The 21,651-nt window shown below is 36.8% G+C and overlaps 1 protein-coding gene across 3 annotated transcripts in view; it reads right to left on the reverse strand.

Annotated features, from left to right (window-relative positions):
* Positions 1-348: 348 nt before the first annotated feature.
* Positions 349-21,651, reverse strand: part of LOC133572040 (metabotropic glutamate receptor 8-like) — a 73,204-nt gene continuing 51,901 nt past the window's right edge. For 2 of the 3 annotated variants that reach the window (XM_061924667.2, XM_061924668.2), the window contains 4 exons: positions 18,048-18,187; positions 14,743-15,678; positions 11,092-11,338; positions 349-550 (listed from right to left, as the gene is read on the reverse strand). In XM_061924667.2, the coding sequence (XP_061780651.1) occupies positions 501-550; positions 11,092-11,338; positions 14,743-15,678; positions 18,048-18,187 (1,373 nt within the window). In that variant the 3' untranslated portion in view covers positions 349-500. Of the gene's footprint in view, positions 551-11,091; positions 11,339-14,742; positions 15,679-18,047; positions 18,268-21,651 lie in introns of those variants that run through there. The other variant, XM_061924669.2, reaches the window with a different exon arrangement.

Here is a 21,651-nt window from a genome sequence, read left to right on the forward strand (position 1 = left end):
TTGTAAAACCTTTGCCTGGTTTCTAATGAATACATAGGCCTACTACGCTACTGTACTTTATTGCTGCTCATTATGGTGGTACTTGCGTGGACTGATGGTTCAATTCCATGAAGTCAACCCGAACCTTTCTGGACTTTCTGGACAAGAACGCCTCTGCAATGTTTTCAACCTTTGCTTTATTAGAAATAGACCTTTTTGTAAAAATACAAAACAACAAACAAATCCCAGCATGCTTCACTTCAGTCACATGTTCACCACCAGAAGTCCAAAAAACAACGACAGACTCGCCTCTGAGCGGGTCGACAGACGAATAAAAGTGGGCCAAGTACCCGACAGCACGATTTTCAAAAACGACAACAAAACACGTTTCTCATTCTCTTTCTTCTCTGACTTTCTGCTCATCACCGTCCGCTTTTTTTTTGGCTCCTTTCGTGTAAACACTAAAACCCGGAGTTCACTTCCCCCCCGGATCACTCTGGAGACAGTCCGCAGGGTCCTGTTTAGATGGCGTGGTTGGCGTAGCTGACGTAGGTGGTTTTGGTGGGAACAGCTGTGCGACAAAACACAAGCCACATGAAGGTGTCATCAGACTAGATCACAAAATCCGTTTTGTGTGTTTGTCTTCATAAATATGCAGAATTTGTGCTGATTATCACAACACAATACTGGGAAATGCTGGAATGTCCAGAGTGAGTGGAGTGTGTGGATGTTGGAACGGTTCAAATCGGTTGAGAAATGTGGGATATGCAGTAGATTGTGTATTTCCCATTCATTGTCAATAGGGAGAAATTCCTGGAAATTTAGGGAATGGTAAAACATGTTTTGCCTTTGAGATCTCGAAGAGGAGTGTGTGTGGATGCGGATCAGGTAAAAAGTGGCGCACAATTTTGAGAATTTGAATACGTCCATTCATTTGAAAAGGAATTTCCTGGAAATTTTGGGAGAACTGGGGATTTTTGAAAATATTGATACTAGCACAATTGTCCTAGATGGTATGAATGGGTTGGTGTTTGAATTTTTGGAGTCGGTTGTAAAATTATGACTTACTAACAGTTTGAATTGAGAATTGGTATTTCGGAATTCCTAGAATTTCGGGAAAACCGGGAATTTGTACAACAAAAAAATAGGGACATTCGTTGTCGCAACTAAAAGGAATGTTTTGAAGGTGAAATGGTCAGAAACGGTTGAAAAATGCAATCTGAGAAAACTTTCCAGTAAGAGGTGAAAATAGGGCTTTGAAAAACAGGGAATTCTGGGAATTTTTGAAAATGTTTTGAACTTGGAAAATGGTAGTTTCATTGTCCAAGGTGAGTGGAGTGAGCGGATGGTGGAACGGTTCAAATCGGTTGAGAAATGTGGGATGTGCAGTAGATTGTGTATTTCCCATTCATTGTCAATAGGGAGAAATTCCTGGAAATTTTGGGAATGGTAAAACATGTTTTGCCTTTGAGATCTCGAAGAGGAGTGTGTGTGGATGCGAATCAGGTAAAAAGTGGCGCAAAATTTTGAGAATTTGAATACGTCCATTCATTTGAAAAGGAATTTCCTGGAAATTTTGGGAGAACTGGAGATTTTTGAAAATATTGATACTAGCACAATTGTCTTAGATGGTATGAATGGGTTGGTGTTTGAATTTTTGGAATCGGTTGTAAAATTAGTAACAGTTTGAATTGAGAATTGGTATTTCGGAATTCCTGGAATTTCGGGAAAACCGGGAATTTGTACAACAAAAAAAATAGAAACATTTGTTGTCGCAACTAAGAGGAATGTTTTGAAGGTGGAATGGTCAGAAACGGTTGAAAAATGCGATCTGAGAAAACTTTCCAGTAAGAGGTGAAAATAGGGCTTTGAAAAACAGGGAATTCTGGGAATTTTTGAAAATGTTTTGAACTTGGAAAATGGTAGTTTCATTGTCCAAGGTGAGTGGAGTGAGCGGATGGTGGAACGGTTCAAATCGGTTGAGAAATGTGGGATGTGCAGTAGATTGTGTATTTCACATTCATTGTCAATAGGGAGAAATTCCTGGAATGTTGGGAATGGTAAAACATGTTTTGCCTTTGAGATCTCGAAGAGGAGTGTGTGTGGATGTGAATCAGGTAAAAAGTGGCGCAAAATTTTGAGAATTTGAATACGTCCATTCATTTGAAAAGGAATTTCCTGGAAATTTTGGGAGAACTGGGGATTTTTGAAAATATTGATACTAGCACAATTGTCTTAGATGGTATGAATGGGTTGGTGTTTGAATTTTTGGAATCGGTTGTAAAATTAGTAACAGTTTGAATTGAGAAATAGTATTCCGGAATTCCTGGAATTTCGGGAAAACCGGGAATTTGTACAACAAAAAAAATAAGGACATTCGTTGTCGCAACTAAAAGGAATGTTTTGAAGGTGAAATGTTCAGAAACGGTTGAAAAATGCGATCTGAGAAAACTTTCCAGTAAGAGGTGAAAATAGGGCTTTGAAAAACAGGGAATTCTGGGAATTTTTGAAAATGTTTTGAACTTGGAAAATGGTAGTTTCATTGTCCAAGGTGAGTGGAGTGAGCGGATGGTGGAACGGTTCAAATCGGTTGAGAAATGTGGGATGTGCAGTAGATTGTGTATTTCCCATTCATTGTCAATAGGGAGAAATTCCTGGAAATTTTGGGAATGGTAAAACATGTTTTGCCTTTGAGATCTCGAAGAGGAGTGTGTGTGGATGCGAATCAGGTAAAAAGTGGCGCAAAATTTTGAGAATTTGAATACGTCCATTCATTTGAAAAGGAATTTCCTGGAAATTTTGGGAGAACTGGGGATTTTTGAAAATATTGATACTAGCACAATTGTCTTAGATGGTATGAATGGGTTGGTGTTTGAATTTTTGGAATCGGTTGTAAAATTAGTAACAGTTTGAATTGAGAATTGGTATTTCGGAATTCCTGGAATTTTGGGAAAACCGGGAATTTGTACAACAAAAAAAATAGAAACATTTGTTGTCGCAACTAAGAGGAATGTTTTGAAGGTGGAATGGTCAGAAACGGTTGAAAAATGCGATCTGAGAAAACTTTCCAGTAAGAGGTGAAAATAGGGCTTTGAAAAACAGGGAATTCTGGGAATTTTTTAAAATGTTTTGAACTTGGAAAATGGTAGTTTCATTGTCCAAGGTGAGTGGAGTGAGCGGATGGTGGAACGGTTCGAATCGGTTGAGAAATGTGGGATATGAAGAGGTTTGTATATTTCCCATTCATTGTCAACGGGGGGGAAATTATTGGTAATTCCGGGTAATCAGGGAATTTCCCAAACCAAGAAACATGCTGGCTTGAATGTTCAGGGTGAGTGGAGTGAGTGGATGTTGGAACGGGTCAAATCGGATGAGAAATGTGGGATATGCAGTTGATTGTATATTTCTCGTTTATTGTCAATGGGGAGAATTTCCTGGGGATTCCGGGAATTTGGGGACAGGGAAAACATGTTTTCAACTTCAAGATCTCGGAAGAGTAGTGAGTGTGGATGGTTGAAAGGTTTGAATCAGGTAAAAAGTGGCGCAAGATTTTGAGAATTTGAATACGTCCATTCATTTCAAAAGAAATTTCCTGGAAATTTCGTGAAAACTGGGAATTTTTGAAAATATTGATACTAGCACAATTGTCCTAGATAATATGAATGGGTTGGTGTTGGAATCGGTTGAAAAATGATGACGTATAACAGTTTGAATTGAGAATTGGCATTTCGGAATTCCTGGAATTTTGGGAAAACCGGGAATTTGTACAAGAAAAAAAATAGGGACATTTGTTGTCACAACTAAGAGGAATGTTTTGAAGGTGGAATGGTCAGAAACGGTTAAAAAATGCGATCTAAGAAAACTTTCCAGTAAGAGGTGAAAATAGGGCTTTGGAAAACCGGGAATTCCTGGAAAAAAATTTAACTTGGAAAATGGTAGTTTTATTGTCCAAGGTGAGTGGAGTGTGTGGATGGTAGACTCGGTTGAGAAATGTGGGATATGGAGAGGTTTGTATATTGCCCATTCATTGTCAACGGGGGGGAATTCCTGGTAATTCCGGGTAATCAGGGATTTTTCCAAACCGGGAAACATGCTGGCTTGAAATTCCAGGGTGAGTGGAGTAAATGGATGTTGGAACGGGTCAAATCGGATGAGAAATGTGGGATATGCAGTCATTTGTATATTTCTCGTTTATTGTCAATGGGGAGAATTTCCTGGGAATTCTGGGAATTTGGGGACAGGGAAAACATGTTTTCGCCTTCAAGATCTCGGAAGAGTAGTGAGTGTGGATGGTTGAAAGGTCCGAATCAGGTAAAAAGTGGCGCAAAATTTTGAGAATTTGAATACGTCCATTCATTTGAATAGGAATTTCCTGGAAATTTCGTGAAAACTGAGAATTTTTGAAAATATTGATACTAGCACAATTGTCCTAGATAGTATGAATGGGTTGGTGTTGGAATCGGTTGAAAAATTATGACGTATAACAGTTTGAATTGAGAATTGGCATTTCGGAATTCCTGGAATTTTGGGAAAACCGGGAATTTGTCCAAGAAAAAAATAGGGACATTTGTTGTCACAACTAAGAGGAATGTTTTGAAGGTAGAATGGTCAGAAACGATTGAAAAATGCGATCTGAGAAAACTTTCCAGTAAGAGGTGAAAATAGGGCTTTGGAAAACAGGGAATTCCTGGAATTTTCTTTAACTTGAAAATGGTAGTTCCATTGTCCACGGTGAGTGGAGTGTGTGGATGGTAGACTCGGTTGAGAAATGTGGGATATGGAGAGGTTTGTATATTGCCCATTCATTGTCAACGGGGGGGAATTCCTGGTAATTCCGGGTAATCAGGGATTTTTCCAAACCGGGAAACATGCTGGCTTGAAATTCCAGGGTGATTGGAGTGAATGGATGTTGGAACGGGTCAAATCGGATGAGAAATGTGGGATATGCAGTCGATTGTATATTTCTCGTTTATTGTCAATGGGGAGAATTTCCTGGGAATTCCGGGAATTTCGCGACAGGGAAAACATGTTTTTGCCTTCAAGATCTTGGAAGAGGACTGAGTGTGGATGGTTGAAAGGTTTGAATCAGGTAAAAAGTGGCGTAAGATTTTGAGAATTTGAATACGTCCATTTATTTGAATGGGAATTTCCTGGAAAATTGGAAATTTTGGGAAAACCAAGAATTTTTGAAAATATTGATACTAAGACAATTGTCCTCGAAGATATGAATGGGTTGGTGTTGAAATATTTGGAATCATTTGAAAAATGTTGAAGTCATAACAGTTAAATTGAGAATGGGTGTTTCGGAATTCATAGAATTTAGGGAAAACCGGAAATTTGTACAAAAAAACAAAACAGAGACATTTGTTGTCCCAACTAAGAGGAATGTTTTGAAGGTGGAATGGTCAGAAACGGTTGAAAAATGCGGTCTGAGAAAACTTTCCAGCAAGAGGTGAAAATAGAGCTTTGGAAAACCGGGAATTCTGGGAATTTCTGGACTTGTTTTGAACTTGTAAAATGGTAATTTCCTGGTAATTCTGGGTAATCAGGTAATTTTCCAAACCGGGAAACATGCTGGCTTGAATATCCAGGGTGCGTGGGTGTTGGAACGGTTCGGATCAGATGAGGAATGTGGGATTTTCAGTTGATTGTATATTTCCCATTCGTTGTCAATGGGGAGAAATTCCTGGAAATTACGGGAATTTGGGGACAGGGAAACTTGTTTGCCTTCGATATTTCAGAAGAGTAGTGTGAGTGTGGATTGTTGAAAGGTCTGAATCAGGTAAAAAGTGGCGCAATATTTTGAGAATTTCAATACGTCCATTCATTTGAATGAGAATTTCCTGGAAATTTAGGAATTTTGGGAAAACCGCACATTTGTGAAAATATTGATATTAGCACAATTGTCCTCAAATATATGAATGGGTTGGTGTTGGAATTTTTGTAATCATTTGAAAAATGTTGACGTAACAGTTGAAATTGAGAATGGGTGTTTAGGAATTCCTGGAATTAGGGGAAAACCGGAAAGTTGTACAACATTTGTTGTCACAACTAAGAAGAATGTTTTGAAGGTAGAATGGTCAGAAATGGTTGAAAAATGCGGTCTGAGAAAACTTTCCAGCAAGTGCTGAAAAGAGGGCTTTGGAAAACCGGGAATTCTGGGAATTCCTGGAATTTTTTTTGGTACTTGGAAAATAGAAGTTTCATTGTCCAAGGTGAGGGGCATGAGTGGATGTTGGAACGGTTCGAATCAGTTGAGAAATGTTGTATATGAGTCGGTTGTATATTTCCCATTCGTTGTCAATGGGGAGAAATTCCTGGAAATTACGGGAATTTGGGGACAAGGAAAACATGTTTCGCCTTTGAGATTTGGGAAGAGTAGTGTGAGTGTGGATGGTTGAAAGCTCTGAGTCAGGTAGAAAATGGCGCAATATTTTGAGAACTTCAATACGTCATTTGAATAGGAATTTTCCTGGAAATTTCGGGAAAACTGGGAATTTTTAAAAAATATTGATACTAGCACAATTGTCCTAGAATATATGAATGGGTTGGTGGGTGTTGTTGAAATATGGCCATTTACACCACTTTTGTACTGGTTATCAATGATCAATAGTACACACAATATCACACTTTGTACACACTATTTAGTACTTATTTGGATCTCAGTAGATCAGGTTCTAAATGTACAAAATGTATCAAAGTAGCCCCATTCTGTTTATTAACAATGTCATGTAATGTAATATAAATATATAGTATAATGTAAACAATGTAACAATACATAAATGTAACATATAAGGTCAACCATATATAAATATGTATATCAACAATGTGCATAGTTACGATAAAAATAGAATTAATGTGCAAAATTATGATAAAAATATGTATATTCATGTGTATAGTTGTAATAAAAATATAATTATTCATGTGTATAGTTGTAATACAAATATAACTATTCATTTGTATGATTATGATAAAAATGTAAGTATTCATGTTTATAGTTGTGATAAAAAATATAATTAGTAATGTGCATAGTTGTGATGAAAATATAATTATGATAAAATAATTATTCACGTGCATCATTATGATACAAATATAATTATTCAAGTGTATAGTTGTGATAAAAAAATATATAATTATTCATGTGCATAATTATGATTAAAATATAATTATTTAAGTGTATAGTTGTGTTTAAAAATATAATTATTCATGTGCATAATTATGATAAAAATACAATTATTATTGTGTAAAGTTGATTAACATATAATTATTCAAGTGAATAATTATGATTAAAAAAATAATGATTCATGTGTATATTTGTGACAAAAAATTATTATTCATGTGCATAATTATAGTAAAAATATAAAAATTCAAGTGTATGATTGTGATAAAAAATATAATTAGTAATGTGCATAGTTGTGATGAAAATATAATTATGATAAAATAATTATTCACATGCATCATTATGATAAAAATATAATTATTTATGTGCATAGTTCTGATAAAAAATATAATTATTCATGTGCATAATTATGATTAAAATATAATTATTATTGTGTAAAGTTGATTAGTATATAATTATTCATGTGAATAATTATGATTAAAAAATAATGATTTATGTGTATATTTGTGACAAAAAATTATTATTCATGTGCATAATTATAGTAAAAATACAAAAATTCAAGTGTATAGTTGTGATAAAAAATATTTATGTTTTTTGGAGGGAAATGAGGGTCTTCATGGTGAAGTACAAATATGGCCGTCTGCACCACTTTCGTACTTGTTATCAATTATAAATAGTACACACAATATCACACTTTGTACACACTATTTAGTACTTATTTAGATCTCAGTAGATCAGGTTCTAAATGTACAAAATGTATCAAAGCAGCCCCATTCTGTTTATTAACAATGTCATGTAATGTAATATAAATATATAGTATAATGTAAACAATGTAACAATATATAAATGTAACATATAAGGTCAACCTTATATAAATATGTATATCAGCAATGTGCATAGTTACGATAAAAATATAATTAATGTGCACAATTATGATAAAAATATAATTATTAATGTGCAATAGTTGTGATAAAATATAAATATATATATATATATTCATGTGTATAGTTGTAATAAAAATATAATTATTCATGTGTATAGTTGTAATAAAAATATAAGTATTCATTTGTATAATTATGCTAAAAATTTAAATATTCATGTTTATAGTTGTGATAAAAAATATAATTAGTAATGTGCATAGTTGTGATGAAAATATAATTAAAATAATTATTCTTGTGCATTATTATGATAACAATATAATTATTCAAGTGTATAGTTGTGTTAAAAAATATAGTTATTCATGTGCATGATAATGATTAAAATATAATTATTTAAGGTTATAGTTGTGATTAAAAATATAATTATTCATGTGCATAATTATGGTAAAAAAATAATTATTATTGTGTAAAGTTGATTAATATATAATTATTCATGTGAATAATTATGATTAAAAAATAATGATTCATGTGTATATTTGTGACAAAAAATTATTATTCATGTGCATAATTATAGTAAAAATATATAAAAATTCAAGTGTATAGTTGTGATAAAAAATATAATTAGTAATGTGCATAGTTGTGATGAAAATATAATTATGATAAAATAATTATTCACGTGCATCATTAAGATAAAAATATAATTATTCAAGTGTATAGTTGTGATAAAAAATATAATTATTCATTTGCATAATTATGATTCAAATATAATTATTTAAGTGTATAGTTGTGCTTAAAAATATAATTATTCATGTGCATAATTATGATGAAAATATAATTATTATTGTGTAAAGTTGATTAATATATAATTATTCATGTGAATAATTATGATTAAAAAAATAATGATTCATGTGTATATTTGTGACAAAAAATGATTATTTATGTCCATAATTATAGTAAAAATATAAAAATTCAAGTGTATTGTTGTGATAAAAAATATAATTAGTAATGTGCATAGTTGTGATGAAAATATAATTATGATAAAATAATTATTCACGTGCATCATTAAGATAAAAATATAATTATTCAAGTGTATGGTTGTGATAAAAATATAATTATTCATGTGCATAATTATGATTAAAATATAATTATTTAAGTGTATAGTTGTGATTAAAAATATAATTATTCATGTGCATAATTATGATAAAAATATAATTATTATTGTGTAAAGTTGATTAATATATAATTATTCATGTGACTAATTATGATTAAAAAAATAATGATTCATGTGTATGTTTGTGACAAAAAATATTATTATTCATGTGCATGATTATAGTAAAAATATAAGAATTCAAGTGTATAGTTGTCTGCGATGAGGTGGCGACTTGTCCAGGGTGTACACCGCCTTCCGCCCGATTGTAGCTGAGATAGGCTCCAGCGCCCCCCGCAACCCCAAAGGGAATAAGCGGTAGAAAATGGATGGATGGATGGGTGTATAGTTGTGATAAAAAATATAATTAGTAATGTGCATAGTTGTGATGAAAATATAATTATGATAAAATAATTATTCACGTGCATCATTATGATAAAAATATAATTATTCAAGTGTATAGTTGTGATAAAAAAAATATAATTATTCATGTGCATAATTATGATTAAAATATAATTATTTAAGTGTATAGTTGTGATTAAAAATATAATTATTCATGTGCATAATTATGATAAAAAATATAATTATTATTGTGTAAAGTTGATTGATACATAATTATTCATGTGAATAATTATGATCAAAAAAATAATGATTCATGTGTATATTTGTGACAAAAAATTATTATTCATGTGCATACTTATAATAAAAATATAAAAATTAAAGTGTATGGTTGTGATAAAAAAATATAATTAGTAATGTGCATAGTTGTGATGAAAATACAAATATGATAAAATAATTTGACACGTGCATCATTATGATAAAAATATAATTATTCAAGTGTATAGTTGTGATAAAAAATATAATTATTCATGTACATAATTATAATTAAAATATAATTATTTAAGTGTATAGTTGTGATTAAAAATATAATTATTCATGTGCACAATTATGATAAAAATATAATTATTATTGTGAAAAGTTGATTAATATATAATTATTCATGTGAATAATTATGATTAAAAAAATAATAGTTCATGTGTATATTTGTGACAAAAAATTATTATTCAGGTGCATAATTATAATAAAAATATAAAAATTCAAGTGTATAGTTGTGATAAAAAATATAATTAGTAATGTGCATAGTTGTGATGAAAATACAATTATGATAAAATAATTATTCACGTGCATCATTATGATAAAAATATAATTATTCAAGTGTATAGTTGTGATAAAAAATATAATTATTCATGTGCATAATTATGATTAAAATATAATTATTTAAGTGTATAGTTGTGATTAAAAATATAATTATTCATGTGCATAATTATGATAAAAATATAATTATTATTGTGTAAAGTTGATTAATATATAATTATTCATGTGAATAATTATGATTAAAAAAATAATGATTCATGTGTAGATTTGTGACAAAAAATTATTATTCATGTGCATAATTATAGTAAAAATATAAAAATTCAAGTGTATAGTTTATTAGATTAAAAATATTTATGTTTGTTGGAGGGAAATGAGTGTCTCCATGGTGACATCAATTATAAATAGTACACACAATATCACACTTTGTACACACTATTTAGTACTTATTTGGATCTCAGTAGATCAGGTTCTAAATGTATCAAAGTGGTCTCATTCTGTTTGTATTTAATATTTATGTTTGTTGGAGGGAAATGAGTGTCTCCATGGTGAAGTACAAACATGGCCGTCTGCACCACTTTTGTACTTTTTGAGTTTGTTTTGGATGTAAGTAGTCTTTATGTGTTGGACAAAAGACGTCTTTTCCCCTCAAAGCTTCGTAAGCGGCGTTGCTAAGACGGCGAGGGAGCAGGAAGTAGGCGGCGTGATGCTATTCAGACGCCAAACTGCTGCTGGCAGATAACGAGCGGACGCATCGCTGACGAGTAAACAAACCTTTTTGTGCCGCTTCCTGTCTAAGCCCCGCCCACACTCACCGGCAGCCTCCACGCCCTGGCAGAGCTCGGTCTGGGCCTCGCCGTTGGGCCGCTGGGCCGCCAGCTGCGACAGCTTGCTGCTCAAGGCGGCGGCCGTGACCACGGCCTTGAAGCTGTGCTTGCGTTTGGGAACGTTCTGCTCCGGGTGGCGGATGATGACGTAGACCTTGGGCACGTAGAGCATCCCCAGTGACACGGAGGCGCTGAGGCTGAGAGACACCGTCAGCGTGGCCGTCTGGATGTACGTCTGAGGGGGAGCGGGACATTTTTATAACTTTAGCACATGATTAATTACATTTATACACATGAATAATTATACTTTTATCATACTTTTTTTTGGCAAATAATCATTAACTTAGAATTTAATGGCAGCAACACGGTGCAAAAAAGTTGTCACAGGGGCATTTTTACCACTGTGTTACATGGCCTTTCCTTTTAACAACACTCAGTAAACGTTTGGGAACTGAGGAGACACATTTTTGAAGCTTCTCAGGTGGAATTCTTTCCCATTCTTGCTTGATGTACAGCTTAAGTTGTTCTGTTGTGGTATTTTAGGCTTCATAATGCGCCACACATTTTTAATGGGAGACAGGTCTGGACTACAGACAGGCCAGTCTAGTACCCGCACTCTTTTACTGTTGTAACACGTAGCTTGGCATCGTTTTGCCAGGGGCGTCCATGATAACGATGCTTGTATGGCAACATATGTTGCTCCAAAACCTGTATGTACCTTTCAGCATTAATGGTGCCTTCACAGATGTGTAAGTTACCCATGCCTTGGGCACTAACACACCCCCATACTATCACAGATGCTGGCTTTTCAACTTTGCGCTTATAACAATCCGGATGGTTCTTTTCGTCTTTGGTCCGGAGGACACGACGTCCACAGTTCCCAAAAACAATTTTAAATGTGGACTCGTCAAACCACAGAACACTTTCCCACTTTGCATCAGTCCATCTTAGATGAGCTCGGGCTCAGCCAAACTGGCGGCATTTCTGGGTGTTGTTGATAAATGGCTTTTGCTTTGCATAGTAGAGTTTTAAATTGCACTTACAGATGTAGTGACCAACTGTAGTTACTGACAGTGGTTTTCTGAAGTGTTCCTGAGTCCATGTGGTGATATCCTTTACACACTGATGTCGCTTTTTGATGCAGTACCGCCTGAGGGATCAAAGGTCCGTAATATCATCGCTTACGTGCAGTGATTTCTCCAGATTCTCTGAACCTTTTGATGATATTACGGACCGTAGATGGTGAAATCCCTACCTTTCTTGCAATAGCTGGTTGAGAAATGTTGTTCTTAAACTGTTCAACAATTTGCTCACGCATTTGTTGACAAAGTGGTGACCCTCGCCCCATCCTTGTTTGTGAATGACCGAGTATTTCATGGAAGCTGCTTACATACCCAATCATGGCACCCACCTGTTCCCAATTAGCCTGTTCACCTGTGGGATGTTCCAAATAAGTGTTTGATGAGCATTCCTCAACTTTCTCAGTCTTTTTTGCCACTTGTGCCAGCTTTTTTGAAACATATTGCAGGCATCACATTCCAAATGAGCTAATATTTGCAAAAAATAACAAAGTTTACCAGTGTGAACATTAAATATCTTGTCTTTGCAGTCTATTCAATTGAATATTGGTGGAAAAGGATTTGCAAATCATTGTATTCTGTTTTTATTTACCATTTACACAACGTGCCAACTTCACTGGTTTTGAGGTTTGTATGATGCTAATCAGCAGAATAAAAATGTAATCATCACACTTCAAGACACTAAGCTTTCCAGTTAGGACACGTGGTGGCGTCAAGAGTGTGGAGGAGACCCCAGGAGAGGAGCAAGAGAGCACCAATCCTGGGTTAGGATCACAGCGACTCGTGATGGGGAGCACTTGAAGAACTGACATCCATCAGGTGCGCAAATGAGGCCACATGACGTTCGGGAGGGGATCAGCTGGGACGTCGAGGACTGATAAGCTGGAGCTCAAGTGGCTGAGTGTGCGCGTGTTTGATTCCCGCGGGGAGTCTCTACGGATGGAGACCACACGGTAGGGACGCGCCCCGTCTGACGTGCTAATACGTTCTTCACAGACCTCTTTGTCCTCATCTAACTCTGCACTAGAGCATCAGACTCCACATTCCCCTCTCTAAGTGTCAATGCGGACATTTTAGCATCGCGTAAAACCAAACAACAACACGTGTTGTTAGCATTTATGCAACAAAACAACAACAATGTGTTAGCGTTCATAAAACTAAACAACAACAAAAACGTGTCAGCATTCATACAAAAAACAAGAAAACACATGAGCATTTATAAAACTATACAACAAGAAACATGATAGTATTCATAAAACTAAACAAAAAAAACATGTTAACATTCATGCAACAAAGCACCAAGAAAAAAATGTTCGCATTGATGCAACAAAACAACAATGAACATGTTAGCATTGATGCAAAAAAAAAAAAAAAAAAGAAGAAAATATGTTAGCATTGATGCAACAAAACATGTTAGCATCGATGCAACAAAACAACATGTTAGTATTGATGTAACAAAACCAACAGAACATGTTAACATCCATGCAAAAAAAAAAGAAGAAGAAAGCATGTTAGCGTTCATGGAACAAAAACTACAAAACACGTTAGCATTGATGCAACAAAACAAAAAGAAAACATGTAACAAAAAAATAAAACATGTTAGCATTGATGCAACAAAATGACAAAACATGTTAGCATTAATGCAAAAAAACAACAACAAAACATGTTAACATTCATGCAATCAAACAACAACAAAACATGTTAGCATTGATGCAACAAAACAAAAAGAAAACATGTAACAACAAATAAAATATGCTAGCATTGAGGCAACAAAAAAACAAGAAAACATGTTAGCAGTCATGCAACACAATGACAAAACATGTTATTATTAATGAAAAAAACAAACAACAAGGCATGTTAACATTGATGCAATCAAACAACAACAAAACATGCTAGCATTGATGCAACAAAACAAAAAGAAAACTTGTAACAAAAAAGAAAATATGTTAGCATTGAGGCAACAAAACAAGAAAACGTGCTGGCTTTCATGCAACAAAATGACAAAACATATTAGCATTAATGCAACAAACCAACAATAAAACATGTTAACATTTATGCAATCAAACAACAAGAAAACATGTTAGCATTGAGGCAACAAAACAACAAGAAAACATGCTAGCATTCATGCAACACAATGACAAAACATGTTATTATTAATGCAAAAAACAAACAACAAGGCATGTTAACATTTATACAATCAAACAACAACAAAACATGCTAGCATTGATGCAACAAAACAAAAAGAAAACTTGTAACAAAAAAGAAAATATGTTAGCATTGAGGCAACAAAACAAGAAAACGTGCTGGCTTTCATGCAACAAAATGACAAAACATATTAGCATTAATGCAAAAAAACAACAATAAAACATGTTAACATTTATGCAATCAAACAACAACAAAACATGTTAGCATTGATGCAACAAAACAAAAACATAGCAACACACTCGATGTCCATGTTGATGTGAATTGGCACAGCGACTAACTCGATGTCAGTGTCGAGCTAAATTAGCGTAGCGACGTACTCGATGTCCATGTCGACGCGGACGTGAAGGCGACTCACCCGCTCGGCCGACTGCGAGGTCCCGAAGAAGATGGGGATGAAGGCGAGCCAGATGATGCAGGTGGTGTACATGGTGAAGCCGATGGGTTTGGCCTCGTTGAAGGTCTCGGGCACGGCGCGCGTCTTGATGGCGTACACGGTGCACGTGACCATCAGCAGGATGCTGTAGCCCAGCGAGCAGATGAGCGACAGGTCGGAAATGTCGCACTTGAGGACGCCGCGAGCCCTCCGGGGGTCTTGGCCGCGCTGCTCGCCGTAGTCCACGAAGGTGTGCGGCGGGTCGGCGGCGAACCACGCCACCACGCCCAGCAGCTGCACGGAGATGAGCGAGAAGGTGATGGCCAGCTGCGAGGCGGGCGAGATGAAGCGCGGCGCCGTCACCGCCGTCTTGCCCTGCTGGAAGATGCGGTGGATGCGGTTGGTCTTGGTGAGCAGCGCCGCGTAGCTGAAGCACATGCCCAAGCCCAGGAAGACGCGGCGGAAGGAGCAGACCGCCACGTCGGGCGCGGCGATCATGGGGAAGGTGATGACGTAACACAGGAAGATGCCCGTCAGCAGCACGTAGCTCATTTCACGGCCCGACGCTCGCACGATGGGCGTGTCGTTGTGGCGCAGGAAGGTGACCACCACGAAGGCGGTGGCCAGGATGCCCAGGACCGAGATGAAGACCGGAATCAGCGCCCAGGGCGAGTGCCACTCCAGCTTGATGATGGGGATGGGATGGCAGCCCGTGCGGTTCTCGTCCGGTCTCATCTCGTACGGACACAGCTGGCAGGCGAACTCGCCCGACAGGAAGTGGTAGCCCTCGCAGCGCTCGCAGTGCCAGCAGCACGCCACGCCCTTCACCACCTTCTTCCTCTCGCCCGCCCGGCACGGGAGGCTGCACACCGAGGCCGGCGGGGCGGCGGCGCCCTGGTGCCACTGCAGCGCCTCCATCTAGGGGAAATGGACAGGAAGTCACGTAGGGGCAACAAACAGGAAGTTACCTCAAGAAAATAGATGAGAAGTTAATAAACAGGAAGTTACAAGAAGGAAATAAACAGGAAATCATGTGACGAAAATAAACAGGAAGCTACATGAGGATATTAGACAGGAAGTTACATTAAATCAATAAACAGGAAGTTTCAGAAAGGAAATAAACAGGAAGTTACAGGGAGAAAACAAACAGGAAAGGATGGGGGAAAATATGAACAGGAAGTTACCGAAGTTAATAAACAGGAAGTTACGTGAGGAAAATACACAAAAAGTTAGGTGAAGAAAATAATTGGGAAGTTACAGGAAGGAAATAAAAAGGAAGTTAATAAACAGGAAGTTGCGTGAAGAACAGACAGGAAGTTGCGTGAAGAAAATAAACAGGAAGTTAATAAACAGGAAGTTGCGTGAAGAACAGACAGGAAATTATGTGAAGAAAATAAACAGGAAGTTAAGGTAATAAACAGGAAGTTACGTGAAGAACAGACAGGAAGTTATGTGAATAAAATAAACAGGAAGCTAATAAACAGGATGTCACGTGAAGAAAATAAACAGGAAGTTACGGGAAGGAAACAGACAGGAAGATACAGAAAGGAAATAAACAGGAAGTTACGTGAAGAAAATAAACAGGAAGTTAATAAACAGGAAGTTACGTGAAGAACAGACAGGAAGTTATGTGAAGAAAATAAACAGGAAGTTAATAAACAGGAAGTTATGTGAAAAACAGCAGGAAGTTATGTGAAGAAAATAAACAGCAAGCTAATAAACAGGAAGTTATGTGAAGAACAGACAGGAAGTTATTTGAAGAAAATAAACAGGAAGTTAATAAACAGGAAGTTACGTGAAGAACAGACAGGAAGTTATGTGAAGAAAATAAGCAGGAAGCTAATAAACAGGATGTCACGTGAAGAAAATAAACAGGAAGTTTTGTGGAGAAAATAAACGGAAAGTTACGGGAAGAAAACAAACAGGAAATGATGGGGAAAAAATATACAGGAAGTTACAGAAAGGAAATGAATGGAAGTTAATAAACAGGAAGTCACGTGAAGAAAATACACAGGAAGTTAGTTGAAGAAAATAAACAGGAAGTTACGGGAAGAAAACAGACAGGAAGATACAGAAAGGAAATAAACAGGTAATTATGTAAAGAAAACAAACAGGAAGCTAAATGAAGATATTAGGAAGGTAATAGACAGGAAGTTACATTATGTAAATAAACAGGAAGTCACGCAATGAAAATGAACAGGAAGTTACGGGAAGAAAATAGACAGGAAGTTGGATGAAGAAAATAAAATGGACGTTTCGGAAAGGAAATAAACAGGAAGTTAAACAAAGAAAATAAACAGGAAGTTACGGGAAGAAAATAGACAGGATGTTACAAAAGGGAAATTAATGGGAAGTAAATAAACAGGAAGTCACGTGAAGAAAATAAAGAGGAAGTTAGGTGAAGAAAATAAACGGGAAGGTACGGGAAGAAAATAAACAGAAAGTGAATAAACAGGATGTCACGTGAAGAAAATAAACAGAAAGTTAGGTGAAGAAAATATACAGGAAGATACAGAAAGGAAATAGATAGATAGATAGATAGATAGATAGATAGATAGATAGATAGATAGATAGATAGATAGATAGATAGATAGATAGATAGATAGATAGATAGATAGATAGATAGATAGATAGATAGATAGATAGATAATAAACAGGAAGTTACATTAACTCAATAAACAGGAAATCATGTGAAGAAAATAAACAGGAAGTTACGGGAAGAAAATAGACAGGAAGATACAGAAAATAAATAAACAGGAAGTTAATAAACAGGAAGTTACCTGAAGAAAAGACAGGACTTTATGTGAAGACAATAAACAGGAAGTTAATAAACAGGATGTCACGTGAAGAAAATAAAGAGGAAGTTACATGAAGTAAATAAACAGGAAGTTATGTGAAGAGAACAAACAGGAAGTTAAATTAAGGCCAAGACAGAAAGTTAAGTGAAGCTATAATTGTGCATATCTACATGTACGTATATGTCCACTAATATGTATTGTTACAATTTTAAATAAATAAACTGTAAAATAACAGGAAGCTAATAAACAGGAAGTCATGTAAGAAAATGGACAGGAAGTTATGTAACCTACGCCAACTCACGCGTTAGCAAAGTTAACATTTAACAGGGCTTCACTTCCTTTTACACTTTCGAGAGTAAAATAAGACTTCAAATGTTGGCAGCCCTGTTACGAACTCGCATGGCTGCGCTCGTTGTGCAGGTGAGACACCTGTCTAATCATTCTCAACACACCATTTCCTGTTTTGAAGCAGTGGTAGGCGGAGCTTACGTTGAGATACAGCTGATTGGTCCAGTGACCGATGAGCTTGTACTCGGCACTGGACAGATTGTTGATCTGGTACTGGAAGATGTCGTATCGGCCGGGGGCGTCGCCGTTCTCGTTGAAGGTAACCGTGGTGCCCGCACTTCCTGCCAGGGGACATCAGAGGCGGAGACTTCTGATCACATGACAACATCAAACACCTGCGAACTAACCGATGACATTCCTCCTGCGAAGCAACAATCGCACCTCCCACACACACACACACACACACACACACACACACACAAACACACACACACACACACACACATGGTGATGTGCTGTAAAAAAATACTGTAAAAACTATGTAAAAATGCTGTAAAAAAATATGTGAAAATGCTGTAAAAAATTATGTAGAAATACGGTGAAAATATACTGTAAAAAATACTATAAAAATACTATTAAAAATACTGTAAAAACTGTAAAAATGTACTGTAAAAATATACTGTAAAAAAATGTAAACATTGTTTTACAAATTGTAACAATACTGTAAAAAATATACTGCAGAAATACTGTAAAAAATATGTACAAAATACTATAAAAAATACTGTAAAATATACTGTAAAAGAAACCTGTAAAGAACCCTGTCAAAACCCTGTACAAATATACTGTAAAAAATTATGTAAAAAAAAAAAAAAAAGAAGTAAAAATACTCTAAAACACTGTAAAAATACTATAAAATACTGTAAAAACTGTAAACATATACTGTAGAAATACTGTAAAAAATTATGTAAAAAATACTTTAAAAGTACTGTAAAATATACTGTAAAAGAAACCTGTAAAAGACCCTGTAAAAATATACTGTAAAAATGATGTATGAAAAAAAGAAGTAAAAATACTTTAAAACACATTAATATACGGTAAAAAAAATACTATAAAAAAGTACTGTAAAAACTGTAAAAAAAAAAATAGTGTAAGAAAATAGTGTACAAATTTTTTTTTAATTTTTTTTTATAAATTGTAAAAATACTGCAAAAAAATGTATGTAAAAATACTTTTAAAATACTGTAAAATATACTGTAAAAGAAACCTGTAAAAAAAAACTGTAAAAATATACTGTAAAAATTTTGGTAAAAAAAAGAAAGAAGTAAAAATACTCTAAAATACTGCAAAAATATACTGTAAAAATACTGTAAAACTGTAAAAAAAAAAAATACTGTAAAAATATACTGTAATTTTTTTTTAAATACTGAAAAAATATACTGTGAAAATACTGTAACAATGACATTAAAAACACTGTAAAATACTATTAAAAACAACAATTGTAAAATATACAGTACAAATAATGTAAAAAAACAACAACTGTAAAAGTATACTGTAGAATACTGTAAAAATATACTGTGAAAATACTGTAAATATTACATAAAAATACTGTAAAAAAAAAAACAGCAGTAAAATGTACTGTAAAAATAATGTAAAAAAAAAAACAACCTGTATAAATATACTGTAAAATACTGTAAAAAGCATGAACAAAGTCACAGCTTTTGGCATCCCTGTTGGCGTTACCATGGCGACGCTCAGCCTCAGCATCCCAGCCTGTCTTTGATGTTTTGCAGCATAACAAGCTTTGTTTCCTGCTTTGTTCAGCACTTTGCTATTTCTAGTCCCGTCTCACATGCTCCCCCCTCCCCTCTCCCCCCTTACCGTGTACTGTGCCCCCCTGCACACACACACACACACACACACACACACACACACACACACACACACACACACACACACACACACACACACACACACACACGAGTGATGTGATGTGAAAGGCGTCCTGTCCCCGCAGGTGTCTTGTTAGCAGTAAGACAAAGACGCCCAGTCAGCGTTCTGCTCACTACAACCTTGTGCCATGAGACGGCCTCAGCGGCGAGCGCGCTAACATTAGCACTAAATGTTCCCCACGCCGCTCTGGAAATGAGCACACGGTTGAATTAGCGACGATCCAAACCCCCCCCCACACCCCACCCTCCGGCCTGGTTCCTCTGTAGGCCACGTTTCTTCCAAAGCATTGTGGGTAAACGCCGCCTTCACTGGAGCGAACAACGAGAGACGCTTTGATTTGTGTTGACGTTTGATGGATGTCACGTCTCCAGCGAGCGCGCCCTGCCTCACGTGCGCTAATGTGTGCGTCACGTGCACTAATGTGTGCGTGCACGCTTGGATGGGCATCCGTCAGGCGTGGGATGCGGCGATGGGGACACACCCATGTGGGATACAAGGATGGGGACACACTGATGTGGGATGGGGACACACAGATGTGGGATACAAGGATGGGGCAAGGATGGGGACACACTGATGTGGGATACAATGATGGGGACACACTGATGTGGGATACAAGGATGGGGCAAGGATGGGGACACACAGATGTGGGATACAAGGATGGGGCAAGGATGGGGACACACTGATGTGGGATATAAGGACGGGGACACACAGATGTGGGATACAAGGATGGGGCAAGGATGGGGACACACTGATGTGGGATACAATGATGGGGACACACTGATGTGGGATACAAGGATGGGGAGATGCCGATGTGGGAAACAAGGATGGGGACACAGTGATGTGGGATGCAGGGATGGGGACACACTGATGTGGGATACACGGATGGGGACACACTGATGTGGGATACAAGGATGGGAACACATTGATGTGGGATGCATGGATGGGGACACACAGATGTGGGATACAAGGATGGGGCAAGGATGGGGACACACTGATGTGGGATACAAGGATGGGACACACAGATGTGGGATACAAGGATGGGGCAAGGATGGGGACACACTGATGTGGGATACAATGATGGGGACACACTGATGTGGGATACAAGGATGGGGAGATGCCGATGTGGGATACAAGGATGGGGACACAGTGATGTGGGATGCAGGGATGGGGACACACTGATGTGGGATACAAGGATGGGGACACACTGATGTGGGATGCAGGGATGGGGACACACTGATGTGGGATACAAGGATGGGGACACACTGATGTGGGATGCAGGGATGGAGACACACTGATGTGAGATATAAGGATGGGGTCACACTGATGTGGGACAGAAGGATGGGGACACACTGATGTGGGATACAAGGATGGGGTCACACTGATGTGGAATACAAGGATGGGGACACACTGATGTGGGATTACAAGGATAGGGACACATTGATGTGGAAAACAAGGATGGAGACACACTGATGTGGGATACAATAATGGGGACACACTGATGTCAGACACAGAGATGAGGACACACCGATGTGGGATACAAAGATGGGGACACACTGATGTGGGATACAGGGATGGGGACACATCGATGTGGGATACAAAGATGGGGACACACTGACGTGGGATACAAGGATGGGGTCACACTGATGTGGGATACAAGGATGGGGACACACTGATGTTGGATACAAGGATGGGGACACACTGATGTGGGATACAAGGATGGGGACACACTGATGTGGTGTACAAGGATGGGGACACACTGATGTGGGATACAAGGATGGAGACACACTGATGTGGGATACAAGGATGGGGACACACTGACGTGGGAAACTAGGATGGGGACACACTGATGTGGGAA

This window comes from Nerophis lumbriciformis, linkage group LG29 (genome assembly GCF_033978685.3).
Source record: "Nerophis lumbriciformis linkage group LG29, RoL_Nlum_v2.1, whole genome shotgun sequence".
Lineage (NCBI taxonomy): Eukaryota > Metazoa > Chordata > Actinopteri > Syngnathiformes > Syngnathidae > Nerophis > Nerophis lumbriciformis.